Consider the following 24,029-nt stretch of genomic DNA (forward strand, 5'->3'; position numbering starts at 1 on the left):
ATAATGCTAGACAACTTGGAAAAAATATGCATTTAGTGTCTGGGTTAGGGGCAGGAAGTAAGAATCTGAGAAAGATTTTGTTTCAATGAATTGGTTCCATAAATGAAGCAATTACAATTCTCAGCTCTCTACTGTAAATCTGAGTTGACATTAGAGCACATCCCTGCTAATTATAAACCATGTTAGATTTGTCAATTTGGCACCACTGGCACGAAAAGCTGATCACTACTACTTTCACAAAACTGAAGTAAGAATAAATGACAATCCCACATCCATATATTAATTTTATATAAATTTAATACAACATGCATCACCAAGCAAGAGCCACTGCTGGCTCTCTCCCTGGCAGCAGCAAATTTGTGTGGTGTTTAATGATGAAAATGGACCATTTACATTTACAGACTGTGCACGCTAGGCAAGGAATTTTGGCATTGAACAGTCCTCAACTCACTTTAATATACATTAATTCTTTCAACCATATAAGAGGAAGCAGAAATACTTACTAGTACAGAACTTCATTTGCTTCATGCCTTTCATATCTAACAGTTTCACACATCAGTCTGAAAGAGAAGAAATAAATTTTAGTTATGATTCCTATCAGTGTCACAAAGACTTCACTTTCTAAAGTTAATCAGCATTTCCACAGGTAACTCCAGCACTTACTGAAACCAACCACCAATTCAAATCCAAGCTGATTCATAATTCAAGAGAACAAACTGTAAAATCTAAGCATTTAAGTTATTTATTCATCCAAGATCAGTATTTATTTAGGACACTAGATGTAGCTGTTCCCATTAAAAAAAAAAAAAATTTATAAAAATAAGGAAAAATTATATTGATCTAATTTTCCATAGTGATGTGATAAAAGCAAGTAGCTTCATAAAAAGAGTTCTGAATTTTAGAAATGGCTGGAAATGTACTACAACACTAATCAGAGATACAATATAAAAACTGCTCTCTTTTTCAAGTCAGGCCCAATAGGTAAAATAAGAAACTGTGTTGCCTGGTAAATCAATGCTTCTCATTTTGCTAAAATTCAGCAACTTGAAAATTACCATGAGATTTTAATGCTAAAATCCCAGAGGGCTCAAAGTGGAGAGAATTTCCTGCAGGAAAATCCTCTGTCTAGAGGGGAGGATTAAAGTGCTTTCGTATTCACTGTCTGCCTGACAAATGTGGCATAATAGAGAGCAACTAGAATAGAACTTACCACATACTAGGAAATGCAATGTTAACTTGATGTAGAAAAATCACAATGCCATTTCTGTCTACTGCCTCAAGGAAACAGCCCTGTGAATTACTGGGGGGGATGGGGGCAAAACAAATCCCACTGCCTCCCTGGCCTTTCCATAGCTCTGAAGCAGACTGCAAACCCCAAGGCTATTTGACAGCCAGACAGAGATTTACCTAAGAGGCTCATGAGAACATTCAAATAAGGAACTATATTTAAATTCTGGAAATAAATTCTCTTTCCTCACATAATCCATCATCAGAATCTCGGTGTATCAATGACCAGCTGCCAGCAATAATATCATAAGCAGGCAAAAGCAGTCAAGAATTGCTACTCAGGCAAAAAGTCTCCAAAAAGTTGATTTGAGACCTGTAAGAGTTGGTCTGGGTTTGACACAACAATCAATTGCCATTTCCTAGATCATTCATTTCAGTAGTCAACAGACTGCTACAAAAGTCACCTTAGCATTCATCTCTCACAGGATTTTACTTATTACTTCAGCCCACTAAAAATAATGCTACTTCTGTTCAGAAGTGGCCGGCTTATTGTGGTATCATGACTATTCATAAATCATTAACAGAAAATTGAGATCTTAATTCTGTTTGCAGAGAGATAGATATAAAAATTAAGAATCAAGTTTTACTACCACAGCCTTTCCCACACCCTGGTAGTTTAGATCTATGCTTTGGACCATCTTTGAGAACTTTTCTCACTGAAAAAAAATGTCCCCATTGTATGAAATTAAGCATAATGTACTGCATATCAATTTCAATCTTTTTCCATTCTGGCACAGCGAAAAACTTTGAATCACAAAACCATCTTTTTTCAGACACTCCTCTCCATCATAAAATTGGGTCTTGTCAAAATCTTTTACAGACACTGAAAAGCTACTGTCTGCTTCTACCTCCTGGGTTTTCATCCTCCCTCTCTGATGCTGTTTTGAGAGGGAAGGGGAGCACAGACATGAAGTCACTGGTGAGAGGAAACCAGAAGAGAAGTCATTGCTAGGAGTGAGATTTAAAAATTTAAATACTGCTCAAGGATGGTCTGTGCCCTACTGGTCTGGAACGATGATGCCTGGGCAATGTGCCACGTAAGAGCAGGAGTCACAGGAAACAGAATCACTTCAACAAGCAAGTTTTGTTCCCCTCTGAATTGGGATAGAAGGAAGCACATTCTTGATAAAGCCACGCCAAGTTCACCACTGGCACTGAGTTTTGCAGCATTTTGGTCCCTTTATTAGGACAGCAATAGGGGAGAAAATGCCTCTTACAGAAGGTAGCCAAGCGTTTCAATTTTTGTGTTACAGTGGCACAGTTAGAAATTACAGTGACCAAGCTGTACAAACTAGATTGCTTCCTCTTTGAAAAACTGAATAAGTTCTGATCAATACTGGTGTCCAGTTTTTGCTCAATCACTCAAACGTGATCTTTATCTGCTTCCTCAGTAAATGTAATAAATTACAGATGAGATCACCAGCAAGCCATATGGTAAGTTATTCACTACTAGGGGCTACATTGAATACATTCAGTTTTAATGAATCTCAGAGGTTTTTGTGGCATTCCACTGCCACAAGAAGAGCTGTATCCTAAAGGATACTATAAAAGCTTTCAGTCAGTCCAACATCTGCCGGGAGCCCGGCCTTTTCCATGTATGGTACTGTAAACAGAAGCTCTCTTTGAGGAATTCGCTATGCTGGGAGAGCGAGTTCCACACATTCCTCAGCAAGAACCTCACGCTGCACAGGAAGCCAAGAAGCACACATCAACATACCACACAACCATATGTGCCCACTTTGATCTCTGTAAACAAGTTAACATCAGTTTAACCCCAGCCATGCAAAACTTCACGTGCTCAAAGTATTGCATACAACAGCATAACACAAAACACTTCAACTGAATGTAACTGTGACCTCCTTCCAAAGCAAAAGTAATTATAGAGACTTCTTTGAAGTTAACATTCACATTGCAAAAAATGTGTCTTGAGCGCTTTGGAAGAAAGAAAACCCAGCCTTTTATTTTCTCTGAATTACAGAATATTGGCTTGGGAATGTGGACTCCCACTGAATGACAAAGCAAGTGGCCAGAAAAAAAAAAATAGAACCTAAACTAGCAATTATCAACTCAAAGTTGCTTCAGCATCTTCAAATGTGGCAAATGTTGGCAAAGCTGAGAATATAAAGCAGCAGTAATTCACCCTCTCTACCCACAGGGCATACAGGAGATGTGCTGGCCTCCTTCTCTAGCTGCCAGCCTCACACTGATTCCCAAATACCCTTAGAAACCTCTGCTGTAAGATGCTTGTGGGAGGACAAGTGCAACAATTACCTAAAAATCAAACAAACAAAAGTCTTGACAAAAAAAAAATAGGAAGCTCTCAGGAAAGTTTTGACTTGAATTAATTTGCTTCATGAAGCATTTTTATTAAAAGTGTGGATGACATTTATCAAATATCTTTACTAAGTATTGTTTGCATGTGTTGTACATAACGAGTCTAAAATTTCCACACAAAAGCAAGCACAAACTGAAACAGAAGGTGACAAACAGACCCTGCTCTCATGACTACTGTATTACATAAATTATTTCATCAATATATGGGCTTGTATGCTGTATGTAAAGCATTTATTTCTAGTTCAAAAGTTTGAAAAGAAAACAAATGAATCCATAATAGACAGAAATAGGGTGGAACAAATAGATACACTGTGCAGACATACAAGGAGGAATCAGCAGAAAAATAAAGAAGGGAAGAAAAGAAAGCAGTGATAGGCAGTTTGAGGTACAATATACAAGAGTAGTATATGGTTATCAAAATTACTGCTCCTTTGCCTTGTTAGTGCATTAACATATATGGTTTTTAATTATACAGTATCATACCTTAGCTGATGCTCTCTCAGATTAGACAATGCTTCCATTCCATGTAAATATGAATACACAATCTCCAAGTCCTACAAAAAATAAGGAAAACATTTTTAGTATTCTCAGTTTGATACAAGTTGTTAAAAAATGGGTTCTAAAGCATATAAAGCTCCTTTAATAGGGGTAGTAGGGACACTTCAGGAGATTAAAGGCAAACTGCAAGAACACCTTTGATTATAATCTGGAACCTCAATTGAGGAAGAATGATAGTATGTCCACATCAAATACAGAAATCTTTCTGCTTTTGCTGCCATTACTCTATGTCTAGGAAACAGGCCTAGTTCAGAATCACAGTGAACTATTTTGCAACCATCACAGTCCTTCTTTCCAAAGCCAACATCCCCAAAACTTTCATTTACTTTGTAAAGCAAGGTCATAAGAAATCAGTTTTTTTCGTGTTCAGGGGAAAAGAAAAAAAGTACAACAGAGTCTAACAAAATACTCCATTATACAGAGATATTTCTAAAACTGTATGCTCTTGAAACAGAAGATAATCTACAATCTAAAGAGAGAAAAAATGCTGTCATGAACAGAAAATTGACATAATAAGAAAAACCAAATATGATCTTAATTATATTATGGTGAAGTTTTATATTCAACCATTGTGGACCGCCAATATCCAGCTGACAAAACATTAATAAAGATATGAAAACAACATCCAAGACTAAAACACCCTAAAATGCAACTGTGGAAACACTAATGCCAGGCCAGAGGCTTTGCTCAAGTTATACTTAAAATAACTACAGCGTTTAAGAGAAAGTTTCAGTGAAGCCAACAACATCTATTTAGAGTGATTTATCTTTGGCTCATGGATTTCATGCTGTTTCATCATGCTTTTTCTTATTTTAAGACTTGCTAGTTGAGAGACAAAGTATGATCCATAATTCATTAAAAATCCGAGCAACAGTCCTCAACCACTAACTTGAGAATAAACTAACACCAACACAACTCTCGTAACTTACTGTGAGAAGATGTTTTTCAAGGAATGGAATATATCAAAGCTAGAAATTTATGCAAGATTTGATCACTGTGAAATATCTGTGAATTTAAAACTGCCTAAAAATACAGAAATACTTTTTCAGACACAATGAAAGAATGTTCTTTGGGTGAAGACAAAGAATTGATGTCGCAGAGTGAACCTGAACTTAAGAAAGAAAAAGAAAATCCCTTGAAATACATTAGGCGTAGAAACATGCTGTACTTGTTAAAACCATGGCACAGATCAGAAAAGATACCAGGAGTTACACTCACTGGCTAAGGCTAGATAGATGTCTCTCTCATTCTGTTACTAAAAGAATGTCTTTTTCTCACAGCAGAAAAGGCAAATGTTCCGTTTGAAAAAGCAGAACAAACACACAAGCTAAAGTGCTGCAATTTCACTCCAGTTTCGGCCCTTCTAGGCCTCTAGAGGCTTTGGTCCTGCAAACAGCAGAGGGCACATCAAAGACAAAAGTAATTGCGATGGAGGGACTCTGCACATAAAGGGCTCTGAAGAGAAAACACAGCAGTGCCTCGCCTTTTTGCTTTTTTCCCTACAAATAAAAGTGTGTGAAAAGACACGTCTGCTGTAGTCAGCAACCTGCTCATGGCCAGCCAGGCTGGAGCAGGGGCTCCCAGGAGCCCTGAGCTGGCAGCAGGGTGAGCTGGCAGCCAGGCAGGCCCGGCGGCACCGCTGCGCCCGTCCGGCACCAGGCAGCAGCTGCTCTGGGAAGCTGGGAGGGACCACTGGGGATCAGGAGCAGCATCCTACAGGGAAAAGAGCCTGGCCACAAAGTGCTGCTCTGACCCAGCTCCAGCGAGTCTCTCTAACAACAAGCAGAGAAAAAAGGAGAGTAACTTTCTGCCACCATCTTTCTCTGGAGTGGCAGAGGCCATCTGCTCTAAAGAATTCACAGAAGAATAAATAGAGAACCAGTAAGGATGCTAGCTTACTGACCCAGGAGTGGACCCATGGGCATGTGGTTTCCAAAACTGATGGGTGACACAAACCTACTGACCAACCCTACAGATGTTACAAAGTGATGAACACAGGTTGTGTTCCGAGAGCAATGCAGCTGAAGTGACTCAGTGCAGGGGGAATGCATTAAATCAGGGAAGGGAGTCACAGAACCATAGAGCAGTTTGGGTCAAAAGAGATGTTAAAGATCATAATTCCAACACCCCTGCCATGAGCAGGGTCTCCTTTCACTAGATAAGGTGGTTCAAAGCCTCACCCAGCCCAGCCTTAAGTCATTCTGACCAATTTCACAAGCAACAAGGTATGTTTAGTGAAATCTTTTTCTTCAAGTAAGTAATTCCCTTTCTAAATACAAGTATACTCGCCAAACATTTGCAAATAGAACATCCCATAGGTCCCTAGATGAGGAACTGCAGATTGTGGAGGTCCTTGACATAAAAAAAAAGAGGAATAAAATAATAAAATATTTAAAAGATTTTTTAAAAAATCTAAAGAACTCTAATAAAAGGGAGAGGTGAGGAAAAAAAACACAGTTAATGAAGTCTTTACTTGCGCTTCCATCATAGTTGCTGGCTAAAGATACCTCATCCTGAGAGAACTAAGGTGAGGAGCTTTTTCCAGTTTGGAAATAAAAAACAAAAAACCAAAACACAAAAAAAAAAAAAAAAAAAAAAAAAAAAAAAAAACACAAAAAAATAAAAAAGGCAGCAAGAAAAAGGAAGAGAACATTCTAACATCTCAGCTGCCATGCACTGGATATTTCTGACAAGTGCCAAAGTGAGCTACTGCCCATTCCTTAAACAGTGTCTTTCCAGAGGCATCTGGCAGGGAACAGCTCCCTCTAGCACCAAAAGTTTGGCATTGAAATTGAAGTAACAAATATCCAGCAACACTCCTTTCAATCAACTTCTCCACAATACTGCAAAGTACAAAGAACTACAGTAGAGTCAAAAAAGCAAATATATATTCATACGTGGTCAGTAGGCTCTGCACACTTCCAGTCAGCCTGCAGCACTAAAGAGGGGGAAGGCAATTAAAAAAAAATAAAATCTGAATGTCAAGTTATTGTTGTTAGGTCACATCAGTTTTCCATTCATCTCAGGAAAAACTGCCCTGTGCTTACTTGGCAAAAATACTCTTTATTGAATAGCTGTTTCAACTTCTTAATTCAAAGTGAATTGACAGAATGCAAAAGTCCTTCGGAAACATCTGTGCCAAATATGGCAATATCCTAAGCAGATTCCAAATTAAGCCTGAAATTAAGCCTTTTCACAAAAATAACACGCACACACACATAAACTTAGGCATGTAACATATGAAAGTTTTTGATTTTGATATTCAATACCCATGACAAAAGCTAAACTTCTCGATTTTTCAGGAAAAGAATTCCGTCTTTAAAGGACACGTGATGCCTACATGATTTATGCCGACTAGTTAAGCAAAACCCTTAAAGCAGCAGCTAAATGTAAGCCCACTGTGACTTACACAAACATTTCTGCCAGTTCACAGCGTCCCTGAGAGCCACCTCCAGCTGATGCCCAGGAGATGCAGAGGGAGGCGAGTGACAGCAGCACAGCACAGATGCTTCCTTGGATGCTGCTTTCACAAGGCGTGCTCCCAAATAACCACCGGAGGGCAGCCCGAGCCACCGAAACTCCAGAGAACGCCGTTCTCCCCAGCTTCTCCCTTCATTGTTTCGGATATAACTTTGTCACACTTTGAACACGCCAAGAGGAGCAAAGCCCATCATCACCACCACAACTGGTTCAATATTCTGCTACAGGAAGGACTCCTTACCCAAAAGCGCAGAGGAACCATCAGCTTTCTGCTGCCTAGCTCCATCCAACCGGCAGAATTTAAAATAAAGAAGAAAAGGTAAAAGCCATGCAAAGCCTCAGCTGATCTTGCTACACAAAGGTTGTGGCAACAGCTTGAAAAAACATCTCCAAACCCAAAAATAGAATGCAAAGCACAAATTAGTGCAGCTTTTAAAGCATGTTTTTATTTAAACGAAAGCTAAAAGGCTGAAATGTAATCTACACTTAAATCTGTACTGCAGCCAAAGTCATATGCTTGGGTTGCTGTGTGGGAAGTAGCACAAAATTTGTTTAATTCAGTGTTATTTCTTAATTTACTTGTTTCCTTGGTGTCAGATGGATCACTTTAAAGTTCTGACTGTACTTTGAAACAAAACAGAGACACTCAAGTTTTAACACAGCTCAACTTCAGTTAGATCTGCAGAAACACACTGGTCTGCAACCTTACCTCTGCTCTGCATTCTAATAAAAATCTGTCTATGTTTATGCCCTTACTTTCTATCCATTCGATTTGTGCTTCAAACATATTTGCCAGTTACACAAACCAGAGAAACTCAAACCAGAACACTGGCCCCAAATTCATAATAGCTTAATGAAGACATTTTTTCTTTATTAAGATGATAGAGATGTGAAAATTTGCTATTTTGGACTGAAAAACTTAAACCTCTCTAAAAATTGCAAGCTTACACTGGTTTCATTCCTGGTTTGCATTAAGGTGTGAAACTACAGGCCAAAGTCAACTATTCATCCTTGCCACAGTTAAACAAAATCCTGAGAAATTCATTGCTCTCCAAGTAAGAAATTCACTCATTTCTGTGATGTGGCAAACAAGCAGAGAGCAGCTTTCATCTTATAATAGTTTGGTTTCTTTCAATCAAAAGGAAAAATAGAAAACAAGCTAACTTCTTGATTCACAGTCTTGAAGGATAGGAAAAAAAAAACAACTTTTCAAAGCACCTAGTATTCACCTGAGGCTCAAAAAGATCTGCATGCTGAGAGTGCAATGTATTTTGAAAGGCTGATCTCTTAAAAATAACCTATCTTTATCTCACACCCAGCCAACCACCAGGAGAACCAGACTCCGAAGGGAGGGGATGCAACCATTCCCCATCACATGTGGCCCCTCCAGACCTCACCCCAAGCCCAAGTTTCACTGCTGTGACGCCAGGAGGTCCCACCTGGTCCCTCCATGCTCATTCCTCCACCTCCCTGGCCCCAGGGTGAGCACCTGCTCACGGGGACCCAACTCTGAGCTGCTCTCTTGGCAGCATCACACTCATAAGCTCCAGTGTCAGGCCATGGAACCAACCCTCCTGCAGCCCGGAGGAGGTGGGACCTCTAAGTCTTTGATGGGTTTCAACAGACCATGAAACTGCTGGCAGAAGAGAGGCATTTTCTATATGGCTGACTGAACAGTTATTTTAGCTCAGACTGGGACCTTCCCAAATTGTGATGTACTAACAAGAGCAGCAATGCCAAGTTTCTTCTTCGTATTGAGCAACGAGGCCACAGCCCAAACCCAGGTTGATGAAGTCCTGCCTCTCTTTCCTTGTAGTTGTAGGATCCTCTCTTTTCCCCTTGTCTTCACACACCCAGCATCTGAAATCATATGATTCTCAGCCACTAAAGTAGCTATACCGAGCACTTATATTCCTTTGTTTTTCCCCTCTACTATTGATTTAGCACTGGCATGTCTGGCTGCCTGTATTGGCTCACTGAGGCCAAAGCAGTGCCAGCACCACCAAAAGAAAGAGGCTGGACCACAGCAACCCCAATCCCATCCAGCCTACACAAAATCTTCCACGTGCACAGAAGAGCTGTGGCCACTCCCACGAAGGTTTGCTCCCATCTGGCACACTGAAATGCCAGGCTATCACCCAGAGCAGCTCAGGAGATGACCCAAGTCATCCTCCAGGGACAGCAAGGTGGGCAGGCAGGGCAGGGATTGGGGGAGCACATGAGCTACCCCGGCCAAACCCCCCTCCGCAGGCAAAGCCTGAGGGGGACCAAACACTCACCTAAGGGTGAGCTCACATCTCGCAAATACTGACATGCAAAACACAGGAGCAAACCACACAAACTGACTTCCACAGTGACAGAAAAACCCAGTATTGCTGGTACCAAAATCACTGCCATGCACACATGAAGATGAATATTTCATCTTCACCTCCAGTGTGCCAGCAGTGGAAAAAAACCCAAACACACTCATAACTGCTGTGCAGGAACATGCCCAGGTATGTACACACTTATCACTGAGCCATAAAGAGATTAAAAAGAAGTATTTGTCTGCAAATTTTTAACATTCTTCTTCTTAGACCAGGACCTTCAAATTCAGGTGGGGGCACTGCCACATGGGAAGCCTGCCAGTATCCAACCTACTATACTACCAATTTCATTTTTCTTTTTAATTTTACTGAAGCTGCAACAACATTTTTCTGCAAGCCATTCTTACTATTGTACATAAAGATCTGTGGCTTAAAATAAATGAAAGCCTAAGTTATTTGGAATAATTTATTGATGCTGAATTGGTAGCTATACAAGAAGAAATTAAATATTTAAGTGAAATTACATATGTTTAATGGCCCTCATTTCATTCATACATGACTGAAATTCCATGGGCCATGTTTTAAGGAAGAACATACGTTTTGTAAATTTACCTGAAAGTTCTGGAAAATCTTACCATCTTAACCTGTATGCATTTATCTCAACTAATATGCATTATAATTCTGGGAAATTCCTGACAAAACATCACTCCACAGCAACCAGGCATGGGTAAGCTGGGGAATCAGCCCTCACCAGAAGAGAGCTTACAGGCCATCCAGCCAACCCAAGCCTCCACTTCCTCTAGGCAGTGGAAAAGATAGTGTTGATCTTGTTAGGAGTTGTTGACACACAAAAATTGCTATATTTAACTCCACCATGGGGAGGGTGGGGATATTTGTTCTGGGTGGAATTTTTAAACTGGAGGAACAGGCAATTTTAATCTGGAACTGAAGCACCGATGCATGAAGCTAATCAGGAGCAACTCCAAAACCCCATAAAGAAAAAGGAGAAATCCCATTTTCCTGGGAGTAGTCTCAGTACAGAACAACAACATGCTTTTCCAAAGACTTGACTAAATTACTGCTTCAATGTCAGATGCTGGAGAAACACCATAGGATCACAGTAAAACAACTGCAGAGAAATATGTTGTTTCAGCAGGGTACTGAAATTGGCTTTCCTGTCTTTCAAAGATACTTCATTTCTTTTGTGAATTATTTTCTTTCTAAAGAGCTTCCCCTCAAAAGACAATTTCATTACATGCTAATTTTTGCATTTTGGAATTTTTTTTTCTAATTGAAAGCGTACAAAAATGAGTTGGAAGGTTCAACAACCCACCCACACTAACAGACTTTTAACACTGTCTCAAGAGTAGCCCAATTGATTCAACACATCCTGCTGGTCATAAAGCTCTCAGCAGAATAAAGCAAAAAAAAAATTAAGACATTCATTATTATAATCATCCTTTAAGATGGGGGGATGAACATGGGAAGGGTAGATGGGAAATTAGAGCCTGCCATGGCACAGAAGTCCATGAGCAAAGTAATGAGTGCAGGAAATTACAGGGTAGTGCAGTGCATTTCTGTTCTGCCTTCCGGACTCTCAGAAGTCAGACAATTAAATGCTTAACACAAAAGCCCAGGTTCTGTAGTCAGAAATCCAAAGGTTGATCGCATGTCCAAATCCCAGAAAAGCAGTTCCACCACAAAAGATCCTTCCTACTGACAGCATAGTCCATAATTATAAAAGGCACTTATGTTATTCATCATTAAATAGATATATGTATTTATTACCAGTAGTTGGAGGTTTGTATTAAGGCTGTTAAATCCATTTTCACATTCACTGCAAAAATATTCACATCTTTTGTTGCAGAGGGGATTTTTTAATGCTAAGGAGAGTTTCAAATTGTCTTGAGATAGAGTTATTTATCCCATATTTTTCACTAGCTATATGAAATGACACCCAGTATACTATTAACAAAAATCAATCTTACACTAACAAACAGATCAGTTACCAAACATTGTACTTATTTTTAAACAACTACTTGTAGCAGAGACCAATTTTATGTAAGTTTATTCAGATATACAGTACTATAATGACTGGCAGCTTTCAATTAAAAAAAAATTTTAAAAAAATCAGGAACTGAAAAGGGAAAAATTAATTGAAACACAAATATCCTGGAGTTAACAGTCAAAAAATAACTCCTAGCTGACATCAAGTTGTGATGGCAGAAGCACTTTAAAGGACATCAGCCTAGAGATCAACATCACAACTAAGGTGGCCCGGAAAAGAAGACCATGGTGTACCACCCAAGGCTGCCTTCCAAAAACAGGGTCAGTGCTAAGCTGTGCTTAGAGGATTCCCCAAGAGCTGTGAGAGCAAGATTAAGATATGACAGTTCTCAGATACTTTTAGTAGTGGGTTTGGGGGCCTTTTTAAGAGTGCTTAATTAGTCTACAGGTTTCAAAGCAGGCAGGTTACTATCCATGGAACCAGGATACTCACAAGGACTGTAGGTCACACAACCTAGGAATAACTAAGCCAGGCAAACAACTTGCCATGAAGGAAGCACATCACTACAAACTTGACCTAGACAAAACCATCATACAAACTCCCTTATAGTGAGCAAGGGCAATCTATTTTCTGAAAAAAACTAAGTTTCTGTAAAGCATGGTCCTGGTACTTAACATCATAGCCACAGCTGCACAGTATTCCTTCTTCAAATGCATCATTAAAAGTGTTGTGATCATAAATCCTAACAATGTATAATTCACAGCATACTGGTATTTATGGTGGATGAACACATGGTGGACCAGATGTGTTAAATGGGGCAGGTACTCGAAATCATGAGCAAAAATGTCACAGGGCCATAGAAGAGGTGCCTTTCATCAACTGATATGTGGTAATTGCTCCTGTGAATACTTTAAGCTTTCCCTTGTGAACAAACTGTAAATGCAGCACCAGGACAAGGCAGAAATGTGGCTGAGCTGATGAAAGGGTACCCCAGTAAGCCACCTCTGCACAACCACCTGTGATCAGCTCTCTGAAGCTGTAGCAGTCCCAATTGCCTATGTTCATCCAACTTCTCAAACATAACTGCATTATAATGCAATGACTTGCTTTTAAAGCAAGACTTTGGAACAAACCTTCCTGTGCTGCTGGGAAGGAGCAGCCCAGCAATGAAACGGGGGTTTCAGCACTGTCCCGAGTGCTGAATGTCATCACACTCCACCCTCTGGTTTGTGCATTTCCTCCCTTGCCAACCAAAACCAAAGAAACCCCAAAACTACCCAGAAACACCAGCTCCACCCTCGTCAAGAAAAATCAGTTCCCAGGCACAATTCAATCCCAGCCCAGCCAGCAATACACTCCTGCAGAACTACCCGGAGCATCAGGGCCACCTCCATTCCTGAACTGGAGTTTCCAGAAGCCCAAGATGCCAGGGGAGACCCTGACCACTCCTCCGGAGGTGACTTGTCACAAACCACCCCAAGTGAGCTGGGTTTAAGCAGCGAGGAGCTCCAGGCTGCAGCTCCGGGTTTATTGCCATGACAACCCACATCCAGAAACAAAGGGAACCCGCACGCGTGGAGAGCTCTGCTCTGCCAGAACTTACTACGAAAATATCTCAGTAGTACTATAATCAACACAAAATGCAGTGACTTGTTTTCTGTGGCTGGCTTACAATCGTTTTATACTGCTGGCTTACAACCAACCAAAGCAAAAACACAAAACAAACAAAACAAAAATAAATTCCCCTTTCCAACCACAAAGGCAACAGCGAGTATTTGCTGAAGGAAAATTGCACTATTTCTTTTTACTTTCGGGGTTTTATTAATGGGAACTAATGTTGCTCAGTTTCTTCATATTTATGAGTTTAAAAAAAAAAAAAAGCAGATACAATAAAATCGTAAGGAAGAGGGAGAAAATATTACACCACAATTTTGAAAGTTTATATCCCAATACACATCCTTTACATTTATGCTTTTAAACAAAGCATTAAAACTCATTTAGGCAGATAAAATTTTCCCAGAAGTTACACACACAAGATAGCCAAGAGTCATGTTCTTTTTCTTTGTTAGCAGATACATTTGCAACATATTTCAGAGCATTGCTTCCAAGAGATATAAATCTTACTCAAAGCATCAACAGTAGGTCACATGAAAATTATTCCCAGGCTATCAGGCAAATGATCATACTGAAGTACATATTTGCATGTCAAATCATTCTTCACCCAAAAATTAATCTCAAAAGCTACTGGTGGTCACATCCTTCCAGAGCTGGCATTACTCCTCTGTGTAAAGGAGGCAAACAGATAACTAACTAAAGTTCTAAAGTACTTTCCACAGAATACACATCAAGCCTGAATTTAATTCTTATTTTCTGAAACAGCCTCTGCATTTAATAACTCCAAATTATTATCTTTTGGGATTTTTTTTTCTCTTCCTATAAGCAATGGTGGAATTCTGAGAGGGAAGTAAGTTTCATGTTTGTTTGTTGTTGTTTTTTTAAGTATTACTCGGGGTTGCATCTATTTCCATATTTCGATGGGCTTACTGGAGACGCTGCTTTGATCTGACTTCGGCACACACTTTCACTCTTAGAGCAGAGCACCAATCACCTAAGAAATCTGCACTTCAAATGGACAAACACCCACAGAGGTCTGCAGGATCATGGTGGTGGTGAAGCACAGCCCCTCTTCAGGCCCCCTGCAATGTAAATGCAGCTCCAAGTACCATGAAACCACAACCTAGTGCCCTTCCACTGGTGTATGGGCTGGACTTTCATCAATTCAGGTTCGATGTTTATCCTGTAGGAAGTACTTTAGTTGTTTGCCTCCTGTACACAGAGGAGTGATGCCAGCCCCGGCAGGATGAGACGAAGATGCTCTCTCGGGCACTGGCTCCGTCTGACACCGCAGTGAGCAAACCCCGCTTGGCACAGCTGCCCCCTCTCTGTCTGGGGCTATGCTGTGACCCTTTAGCGGCCAAGTCCAACCAGGAGAAGGCATGCAGGCACCCACAGACAGCTTGGCTGGGGATGAGCTGGGCTCAGCCCGTCTGCTCTGCCTCTGCCTGCTAAGGGGAGGTTACACAGAGCAGCTGCAGCCCGAGTCACTCATCACTGCCCTCGGAGGGAAGGAAGGACTTGAGGGTCTTGGTTCACTCTTACCTGGCTCAGCAGCCACAAGGGAAAACCATCGGAACCACACGAAGTTTAAAGAATACAAGAGAAATCATACAATGTAACTTCATTCTGCCAGCCCCTAAAAAAATCCCTTCTGGAGGGAACAAATCATTCGGCTGGTTTGGCTGTACTGTCAAACCATAGGAGAGAATCTGGAACCACCCTTCTCAAATATCCCCCATTAGCAGCTCCAGATACCTCTTGCTCAGCTCTTTGAAATCCTTTTCAGCTCATCACACCTGCTGAGGGCATCCATCAGATCCAAATCCACTTCCATGCATCAGACAGCTCAACACAAAGACTTAACACCTATACCCTTTGTCAAACAGCCAGCTCCATGCCTTAAACACTGCATTTGTACCACAGAGCTGCTCCCACAGACACGACTGTCACCATCACACACAGAGGAGATGCCGGAAGAGGCTGGAAGCTGTGAATTAAGCTGATCTGCCACATACTCTGTTCCCTGACTTGGCTGGTCCTGTATGTGTTTTTCAATAATTCTACCAAACAACCATAAAGAGACAGAGATATTGCCAGATATTGTTTGTGACCAGGGACTACCCAGTTAAGAACACAAGGCATCACAACAGCACTGAGTGCTCTAGGCTGGCCTACAAACCATCAACTGCACTAGAGTTTGATTTCTACGAGCTGCTAGTGAGCTATGCGGCTGTCACGCCACAGATGATTTTTATTTTTTTACCGAAGCTCAAAACCGCCCCTCCATATGCTGCACTCGTTTCTCTCCCCAGAAGCCCCAACAAAGAAGGACATTTACACTGCACCTGCACAGCAGGCGGTGCAGCCTCCAAAGGACCAGCAGCAAGTGCTGCTGTGGGATTGGGAAACCAAACCCAGCGACACATGAAAACCCTGTCCACAGGACAACAGCAGGCAGCCTCTCTGAATCTTAATCCAACCCATATTAAAGGTTTTTCCAAAGTCTTTCCAGAGCAGGACCATATGTCACATGCTTTGCTCAGTGCAAGTTAAACACGTGTTAGAGATATAACATGGAATTCCTCTTGTATAATAAAACACACCCCCTTGGCTTCATAACAGAGTATTTTGGCCTAGTTCTTGAGCATCATTTTTCATGCACTTTATAACCAGTTCTTGATATATGAAACTTATCAGCTGATTTGCAAACTAATTTAGACAGAGCATATGACAGCCATCCATTTACCACATTTTAACAAGATACTGCTTATCAACTCCTGAGCAAAGGACATTTGTTCTTAAACCAAGTGCATACCTTCGCAGCAGCTTAAAAACATGTGTTGTCTCCAAAATCAGACATTAAAGGTATGCACATTCCTCATCAGAGATTACTGCTTATCTCCAGAGTCTAACGACTCACTCTTAACATTAAAAACAACTCCAAAGAGAGCTCAGGCAAGGCATGGCAGTGAAATATCACACCCCTCCCAAAAGCACTCAGCTGGACAATAGGTGCAATCTCTGCCATCACAACACCATATTCAGTGGCAAGAAGCCCTTGCAATTAGGAACCCAACTCTAAGCAGGTTTGAGCACCACATCACTATCTAAGCATTCCTAAGACTGTACTAATAAATATGACCAGAGTTAACTAGCTGCTTGCACAGCCCTAGAATGCCCTAAAACATGGAAGAAACAAACACCTTTCCACGTTTATTCCCCGAGTTTGCCACCAGAACACAGGAGTGACAAACGCAATTTCAAACAGCAGTGAACCTTGCCTAAAGATACAACGGCCTATGGTGATGCTGGATGACAAAAAAAAAAAAAAAAAAATGGGAGACCATGCAGAAACACTGCCATGTCCTCCGGGAGCCAGGTGGCAGCCAGGAGCCTCACTCCAGGAGCATCTGCTGGCAAGTGTGGGTGCACCACGCTCAGCAGTGACCCTGAGCTTTAGGCGACGAGCAAGAGGGATGATTAGTGCCGTGCCTAAGAGCAGAGGCTCCTGCAAGGGCTGGCCAGGTGACAGAGGTGACTGGCTGCAGAGGGGTGGCAGGGCGAGGCGCAAGGACACCACATCTGCGGGGTTCAGCACGGGCAGCTGAGACCCAGGCAGGTTTGTTATTAGTCTGCCCTCCGTGGCTGGCTGCTGGTACCAATAGAACTAATTACTGCTTCTGCTCCCCAGCCCCACTTGGAAGGGCTCATTTAGTCAGGAGTCAGGCGATACCCACAACAGCCTCCACTACATTTAGGCAGCACTTCTCTGCTGGAGAAACAAGCCACAGAAACCCCGGGGAGTGAGATGCAGAAGGCAGATCCACAGGGAGTCAGCTCAGGAGCAACAGAACTGGATCAAAACTAGCTCTGTGGAAATCCAAGGTGCTTTCTGCATCCTGTTCACTACCCCCAAGTCCAAAAATAAAGCTCAGTAATTACACCATCCCTACATCATCACAAGTTTTTCTCAGCGTGCCTGCTGCCACCCAACTAAAGCATCCTGCAGGACCTGACCTCTCTTTCAAAAATCATAACAGCACCTGTAAACTGACAGGGAAGCCTGTAAGTGTTAAGACTTCTTCTTTTGAAGACAACATTCTCAGTTAACACAGATTGTGATTATTTTTTCTAGTGTCACACATCAAGGAGTGGCTTGTCTGTCAGATTTTATCTATTTAATCTGCAAGTGGTCAGCAGTCAAACAAATTATCTAGTTTAAGAAACAGTAGTCAGACTGCAAACTTTTCATCCACAACACAATACAAACAAGTGTTTTCAGGCCATAAAGTCATCATTTCTACATACAAGACCTATGCACTACAGTGGAGAGCTTCTGACAAAATAAGGTTTTACCTTGTCACATTAGCCCCTCCACCTTACCTCCCTCACCAGCATTCTTAACCCATTTCAAAAGTTTGATTTTTTCAGAAATACATGAGGCTTTTGGCTCCTTTGTGAAACTATCAATTGCTGAAGACTGGCAAATACATCTACCACTTGCTTTCTCCTCATCCTTAATTCAAAGAAATTAATTTAGTATATTTCCAGTGTGTTCCCTTCTGTAGTTTCAGTAATAGTAGCATTCAGCCCTAACAGGCAGACACACAGTTAGTTGATGGTCAGCACAGAAATGAATTAGAGGTCTCAAAGCAGCTGCTAGAGGCCCTAAAGAATCTACCAGGGGAGGAAAGAACTTGTCACCTCTCTTGGCAGTCTCAGATACTAGAAAAAGTCTGAATGAATCCAGCAGCAGCTCCAAGACCCCACACATTTAATGGCAAGCCAAATCCTGCAAAATCTGGTAAAAGTTCTACAGAGTTTCCAGCTGTACTTTTAACTAAAGCTTTTTGGCACTTGTGGAGGTACGAGGAGCAGCCAGGAGCTCCTAGAATGAGCGCATAAGCTGGATGTGTCCATGAGGACAACCAGCAATGCAATCATTTTCTTGTAAATTTTGTAAATACTTTCTATCTGTTCTCAAATAGGGGACCCTGCAGCTTCAGGCAGCTCAGCTGGTTAGAGCATGGTGCTAATGATGCCAAGGTTATGAGTTTGATCCCCATATGGGCCATTCACTTAAGAGCTGGACTCAACAATCCTTGTGAGTCCCTTCCAACTAACAATATTCTGTGATTCCCTCCCTTCTGTACTTTGAGTGCACCAAGACTGCAGTGCTTATGCTTTATATTTATCTTCCCACAGCTGAATGACTGAAAATAAGGCAAGATTCGGCTGTGGATCCCTGTCACAAGTAATAAATTTAAGCTGCCTGCAGTTTGACTCCACTTTGGCCAAACACTATTTGCTCGCTTAGATTTAGTGCACATGGTGGCACAAAACCTGCCTTGCACGCAGTTTGGGGGAGCCTGCACTCATGAATGCCCTGCTAAATTAAAATTCTGCCCTGAAGGATTGGGAAGACCTTTTTGCAACCTCCCAGAGACTGCCTGATGATTGCAAGCTATGCACTGATCCAGCACATGTACGAAGTGCTGTCTGTGCCAGCTCTGCTCGGGTGGGTACTGTACAGATGAAAGACCACGCTGACAGACAGACACAGTTGTTCCTCCAGTTCCAACAGCAAGTTTTGCCAGAGGAGATTCCCCAGAGTTACAGTCATGATTTAGCTGCCTCTGCACAGTTGTCTAACCCAGGGGTCAAGGTCTGCACTTTTTTTACCATTGACTGGCATTCTCTTTCTGCTTCTTTTTTTCTTGTTTTTAAGAGTTAACTTACAAGTCAAGAACAGCAAATGGCTTGGTTTATTTTTGGGGGGTTTTTTGGGGAGGGGGTTAATTATTGAAATAGTACATTTGCATTTTAGTATATGAAGAAGCCATAGATTTCTAACCTTAAATTACAGAGCAGTTTCCTTCCAAGGATATTTTGATTTTCCTTCCCACGGCACATGACAAGACTCTAGGCTCAAGCTTTAATGCAAGAACACATACTCTCTGAAATTATTAACTTGCACTGTGACCTTACAGAAGGCACCAGCTGAGTAAGAAGTAAGAGGGTAGCTATTTGAGGTTAGCTATTTACTAGGTTAAGGTTACAGTCACACACAGGGCACATATGGAGCACAGTTAGCCACAGAAGTGTGTGAAAAGCCCATGTACCCTTTAGGGAACCAGCTGATGATTCCAGCCAGTTCAGGCTCAACATGATATCCTTTACTGTATCATGGGGGTGCTGGGGGTGTCAGGCAGGGTGCTCCTTTGGCATTTGGGGGAATGGTCACAACTGTGAGGGCACAGGGAGGTGACAGGACAATGCCACTGTAAGAAAGCCTACAGCTTTCCTGGTTCTGTGCTTTCTGGAATTATTTTCTGGAGTTACTTCAAGGATATTAAGTGTTTGGGGAATTAACTACGTCATTTTGATGTTTTAAACAGTGGAACAAAGGACTTTCTGAGAAGAGGGTTGTACAACAGATGCTCAGGCATTTCTCCTTTTGAAGCTTTGGCAATAGCTGATCACCTTGTGGCATTGGTATGGTCTCACTTGGTAACTGGGAATTTATCTAAGGCCAACTGGTCTTAGTTGTGCTGTAAGTGATTTAGAATTCCCAAGGGACAGGGGAAGAGAAACAAATACTGCATTCAATGCTGATCCAGAGACATAACCAAAGAAATAAGCACAAGGCACAGTAATAACTAATAGAGTTGCAGCACATCTGATTTCAGAAACTTTTCAGAACCCTTTTATAATTATCTTCTTCATTCACTTATGTCTACGAAGTCTTGGAAAAAAAAAACTATTGCAGAAGAAACTTGACTGAAATTATAGAGGTTTATCAGCAAATAAAACCCAAGCTTAAGCTCAATTTTAGATGCTGTCAAGAAAAAAAAATTAAGTGCTATGCTAACAGCCTCATAGGAACTGATGAAACCTGCAAACCTGATCCAAAACAGTCAGAATATAGTTCAGAGAAATGAGAAAATAAGAGCTGAAGTTCCAAACCAGTCTTTCAAAGGTTCATATCAAAAAAGTGAATCAAGTGAATCTTTCATTACAAGATATTTATTCCTTTGACTGAAGAAAGAAGGCTTTTGTACAATCCTGCATGTATCTGTTTTTGTCACTTAGGAGTCCACTAGCTAGTTTCAAACTTTTTTGACAGCACGAAAGATTTACAACAGAGAGAAATAATGAAGAATTTCAAATAAACTGGAAGCAACAATCTTAGAGAAGAATCACAAGGAAGGCACAAGTTGAGAACATCAAATACTTGAAAACACAAATATTTACACAGATTCTTAAACTCACAGACTAACTCTTTAAATATTAATAAACCCAAACCTGTAAAGTACTTCATACCAACACAAATGACCTGAAACAAAAGATCAGCTTTTCCAGGCTTTCTAAATTAAAGTTAGTATTTAATACAGAGTTTTCCTTGGTCCAGTAACTAAAAGTGAGTTCTACGTTAGCAAATCAGAGCATCCTACTTGCTTTCAAGCTATGATTATACTTCTGTATGTTACAAATAAAAGGTGACCTCAAGAAAAATGAAGCTTTGCTAATTTTGAAGTAAACACAGCTTATCAAAATTCTCAGATCTTATTAAAAAGCCACGCTTAGATCTCTGAGATGTAACATTTTGCCCAACAAAAAGGAAAGGACTGGCCCAAGCTCTCACTGTTGGCGCTCATGGCAAGCTGGCAGAGGGCTCAGGCAGGGAGAAGCTGGAGAAGCTGGAGCAGTTGGCAATGGAAGACCAGGAAGTCAGTATCTGGCTGTCTGACAAGACAATTTTCTGGCTGTAATCTCATTCTCTTAAGCAAATTAAAAGAACAAAAAATGCTCTCATTGCCCTTCTGGTTAACAGTATTTCATTCACTTGAACAGCCTGCTGTTTGAATCCTTAATACAACTATTACCAAGGATAAGTTTTATTTCTGACCTCAAGCCAGCAGAAGAAAGTCTCAGAATTCCCTCACAACACTGAGATGGCTCACATAAGTCCAGCTTCACTCCCAGGAAGTGCTTTGTTGTGAGTGCATGCTTTATTGAAAACAACAACAGGCATCACATATGGAAAAAGGGCTACAGCCGCACCATTTACACAATGAACACAACAATCCTGACCAAGCTGCAGCGCACAACACTTTTCTTCTATTCTCTATTCAGTTGATACTAAAAAGCACCCTAAATTAGTCTGAAGCAATTGTAAAATGCTGAAAATTCAATAATTGGAAGCAATAGTCTTGCAACAAAACACACACAAGATTTCCAAACAAGAAGTGTTCTACTGCCCCGGTATCAACACTTTTCTCCAGAACACTGTACTAATGAAGGGCATGAAGAGGCAAATCAATAAAGCCCATTTGGTAAGTATAAGCTCTCAGAAAGAAGAGACCATGTGATTGTCTGAACTCCCAGGCACCGTTCAGCAAGAATCACGTTGCTGCAGAAACACATTCTGACATTATTACAGTTCCTGATTTAGCCTCGCCGTGGCTCACAGTTTACAAGCAACCACAGCGACGTGTCAGAAGATGCAGTGCAGTGCCTGCACTTTTCAAAAGAAGTCTACATTTTTTTCTTTTAATATCTCCTACATGAACATTTCAACACCAAATCCCACAGTTAATATGGTTTTAGAAGGTTCTGCCCCAGGTCAGCATCTTGAAAAAAACACTTAGATATTTATAAGCTTTTTATGCAACATGAAAAGCAAATGTAACCAAATAATACATCTGGTTGTTTCCTACTTCACCGTTTCAACACCAGAAAAAAAACAGTAACTGTTTTGAGACCAAGCACAAAGATGTCCTAATTACTGAAAATCCCTCAACAAACCTAAGCAGCAGAGCAAGATTAATAGTCACAAGACTCAGAGATTAATCTATTTACCAAAGAATCTGTGCAACAAAGCAGTCTAATACTAAGATTATTGAAGCTAGATTTTCAACAAGATAAGGGTCAAGAGACCTAAACACTGCAAAACATCTCCCTAATAATGACTTCTTATAAAACTAAAAATATATTCCAGAAGAAAAAGATATTACCTTGATAACTTCCATTTAATATGTCTAACTCAACAAGCAAAATGCTCTAGATTAATTAAATCAAGAGCCAAAATTACTATAAACATATTACAATGTAGGCCAAGTAACAAGCTGACCAGTGAAATAAGTCCTTTGTTTTTAATTACCTTTAAAGTACAAGAATGGATGCCAAAGGCAAAAAAAAAAAAAATTAAAAAAAGGCCTTACCCAACTGCCACCCTCCTACCCATAAAAAAAAAAGCCCTGTGTTGGAACAGCGTAACCATCAGTACTAAACAGCGTAACCAATCAGCAAAATAATATTTTATTTTTTAAAAATTATCTATTCAATATATTCCACAATTCAGACATGAGATTCCCTTCCAAAAGTGTTTATAACTGCTTTATAAGGAAAGAAAAACAACCAGTGCTAGACCTAGAACACAAATTTACCAAGCTTAAAAAACATATAAATATATAAAAATAAAATTCATATAAAATTAAATTTTTAAAAAAGGCAGATCAAGTTAGCTAAGCCAAGAGAAGGCTCTGAGGTACCCAGACTGAATGATTGCCTGCAAGCAAGCATCACATATCAGGCTTCCAAATCCCTGTTCAATGAAAGGTGGTACAGTGAAATTCAGTAACCCAGAACCTGGAACAAGACATTTCAAACTAGAAATTTCAAGGGCTACTGGAGTTTTTGTTATGTAGATTGTTTAAAAACATTCAATCCTCTTATGTAAGAACTCAGCAAATTTTGTCAGATGGCTTTCAAAAGACAAACTGGCTGTCAGCTACGTGTATGCTACAGAAGACACCAGAGTTCCTGTATGTTGGTTGATCTTTCCATACTTAATTATTTAGTCAGAGACTTCCACTTGCACAGGTTTTAAAGGTATGTGCTCTAAAAAAAGAACATTTCACAAAAAAGACCTTAAACCAATCTAGCACTGTTGCCACTTGAGTTTGCATTAAAGAAATAAATGCTCACTTCTAATGCTCCTATCATCCTATAGTTACATTCACCAATTTATATTTTTTTTTATTTGCACAGCATGAACTGGATGAGAAACACCTTCCAGCTGCTAAAAGCTTGTGCTACACGAGGGGAACACACTGCACCGAGCTGCATTCTGTGCTTCACAGGCTGCGCTGGCCCCACTCAACGCCTGACTGAAACGGGACAGAAAAAGATCTCCTGGCTGCTCACCCACAGACTGCCAGGGACCTGCAATGAAGCTCAGACACCTTCCTCAGCCTGGGAGAGCTCTCCCATGAAGACAGAAATCATTCCTTCCATCTAGGGCATCCAACAGAGGGGAAAAATGAGGATGAGAACAGAAGGTTTAACAATCCATTCCAGCTCCCAAATTCCGTGCTGCAGATTCAGAGGTCAGCCAGCTGGTCCCAGAGGAGCATTTCCTAGCTGAGAACTACCAC

At 40.8% G+C, this 24,029-nt stretch overlaps 1 protein-coding gene across 7 annotated transcripts in view; it reads right to left on the reverse strand.

Moving 5' to 3' along the window:
- RAPGEF2 (Rap guanine nucleotide exchange factor 2) overlaps nucleotides 1–24,029 on the reverse strand; it is a 184,833-nt gene that overhangs the window by 123,602 nt on the left and 37,202 nt on the right. For all 7 annotated transcript variants that reach the window (XM_058025312.1, XM_058025308.1, XM_058025311.1 and 4 more), the window contains exons 2-3: nucleotides 4,105–4,175; nucleotides 504–560 (exon numbers count right to left, since the gene is read on the reverse strand). In XM_058025312.1, coding sequence (XP_057881295.1) covers nucleotides 504–560; nucleotides 4,105–4,175 — 128 coding nt within the window. The remainder of the gene's footprint in view (nucleotides 1–503; nucleotides 561–4,104; nucleotides 4,176–24,029) is intronic.

The sequence above is a fragment of the Melospiza georgiana genome, chromosome 5 (assembly GCF_028018845.1).
Source record: "Melospiza georgiana isolate bMelGeo1 chromosome 5, bMelGeo1.pri, whole genome shotgun sequence".
Taxonomy (NCBI): domain Eukaryota; kingdom Metazoa; phylum Chordata; class Aves; order Passeriformes; family Passerellidae; genus Melospiza; species Melospiza georgiana.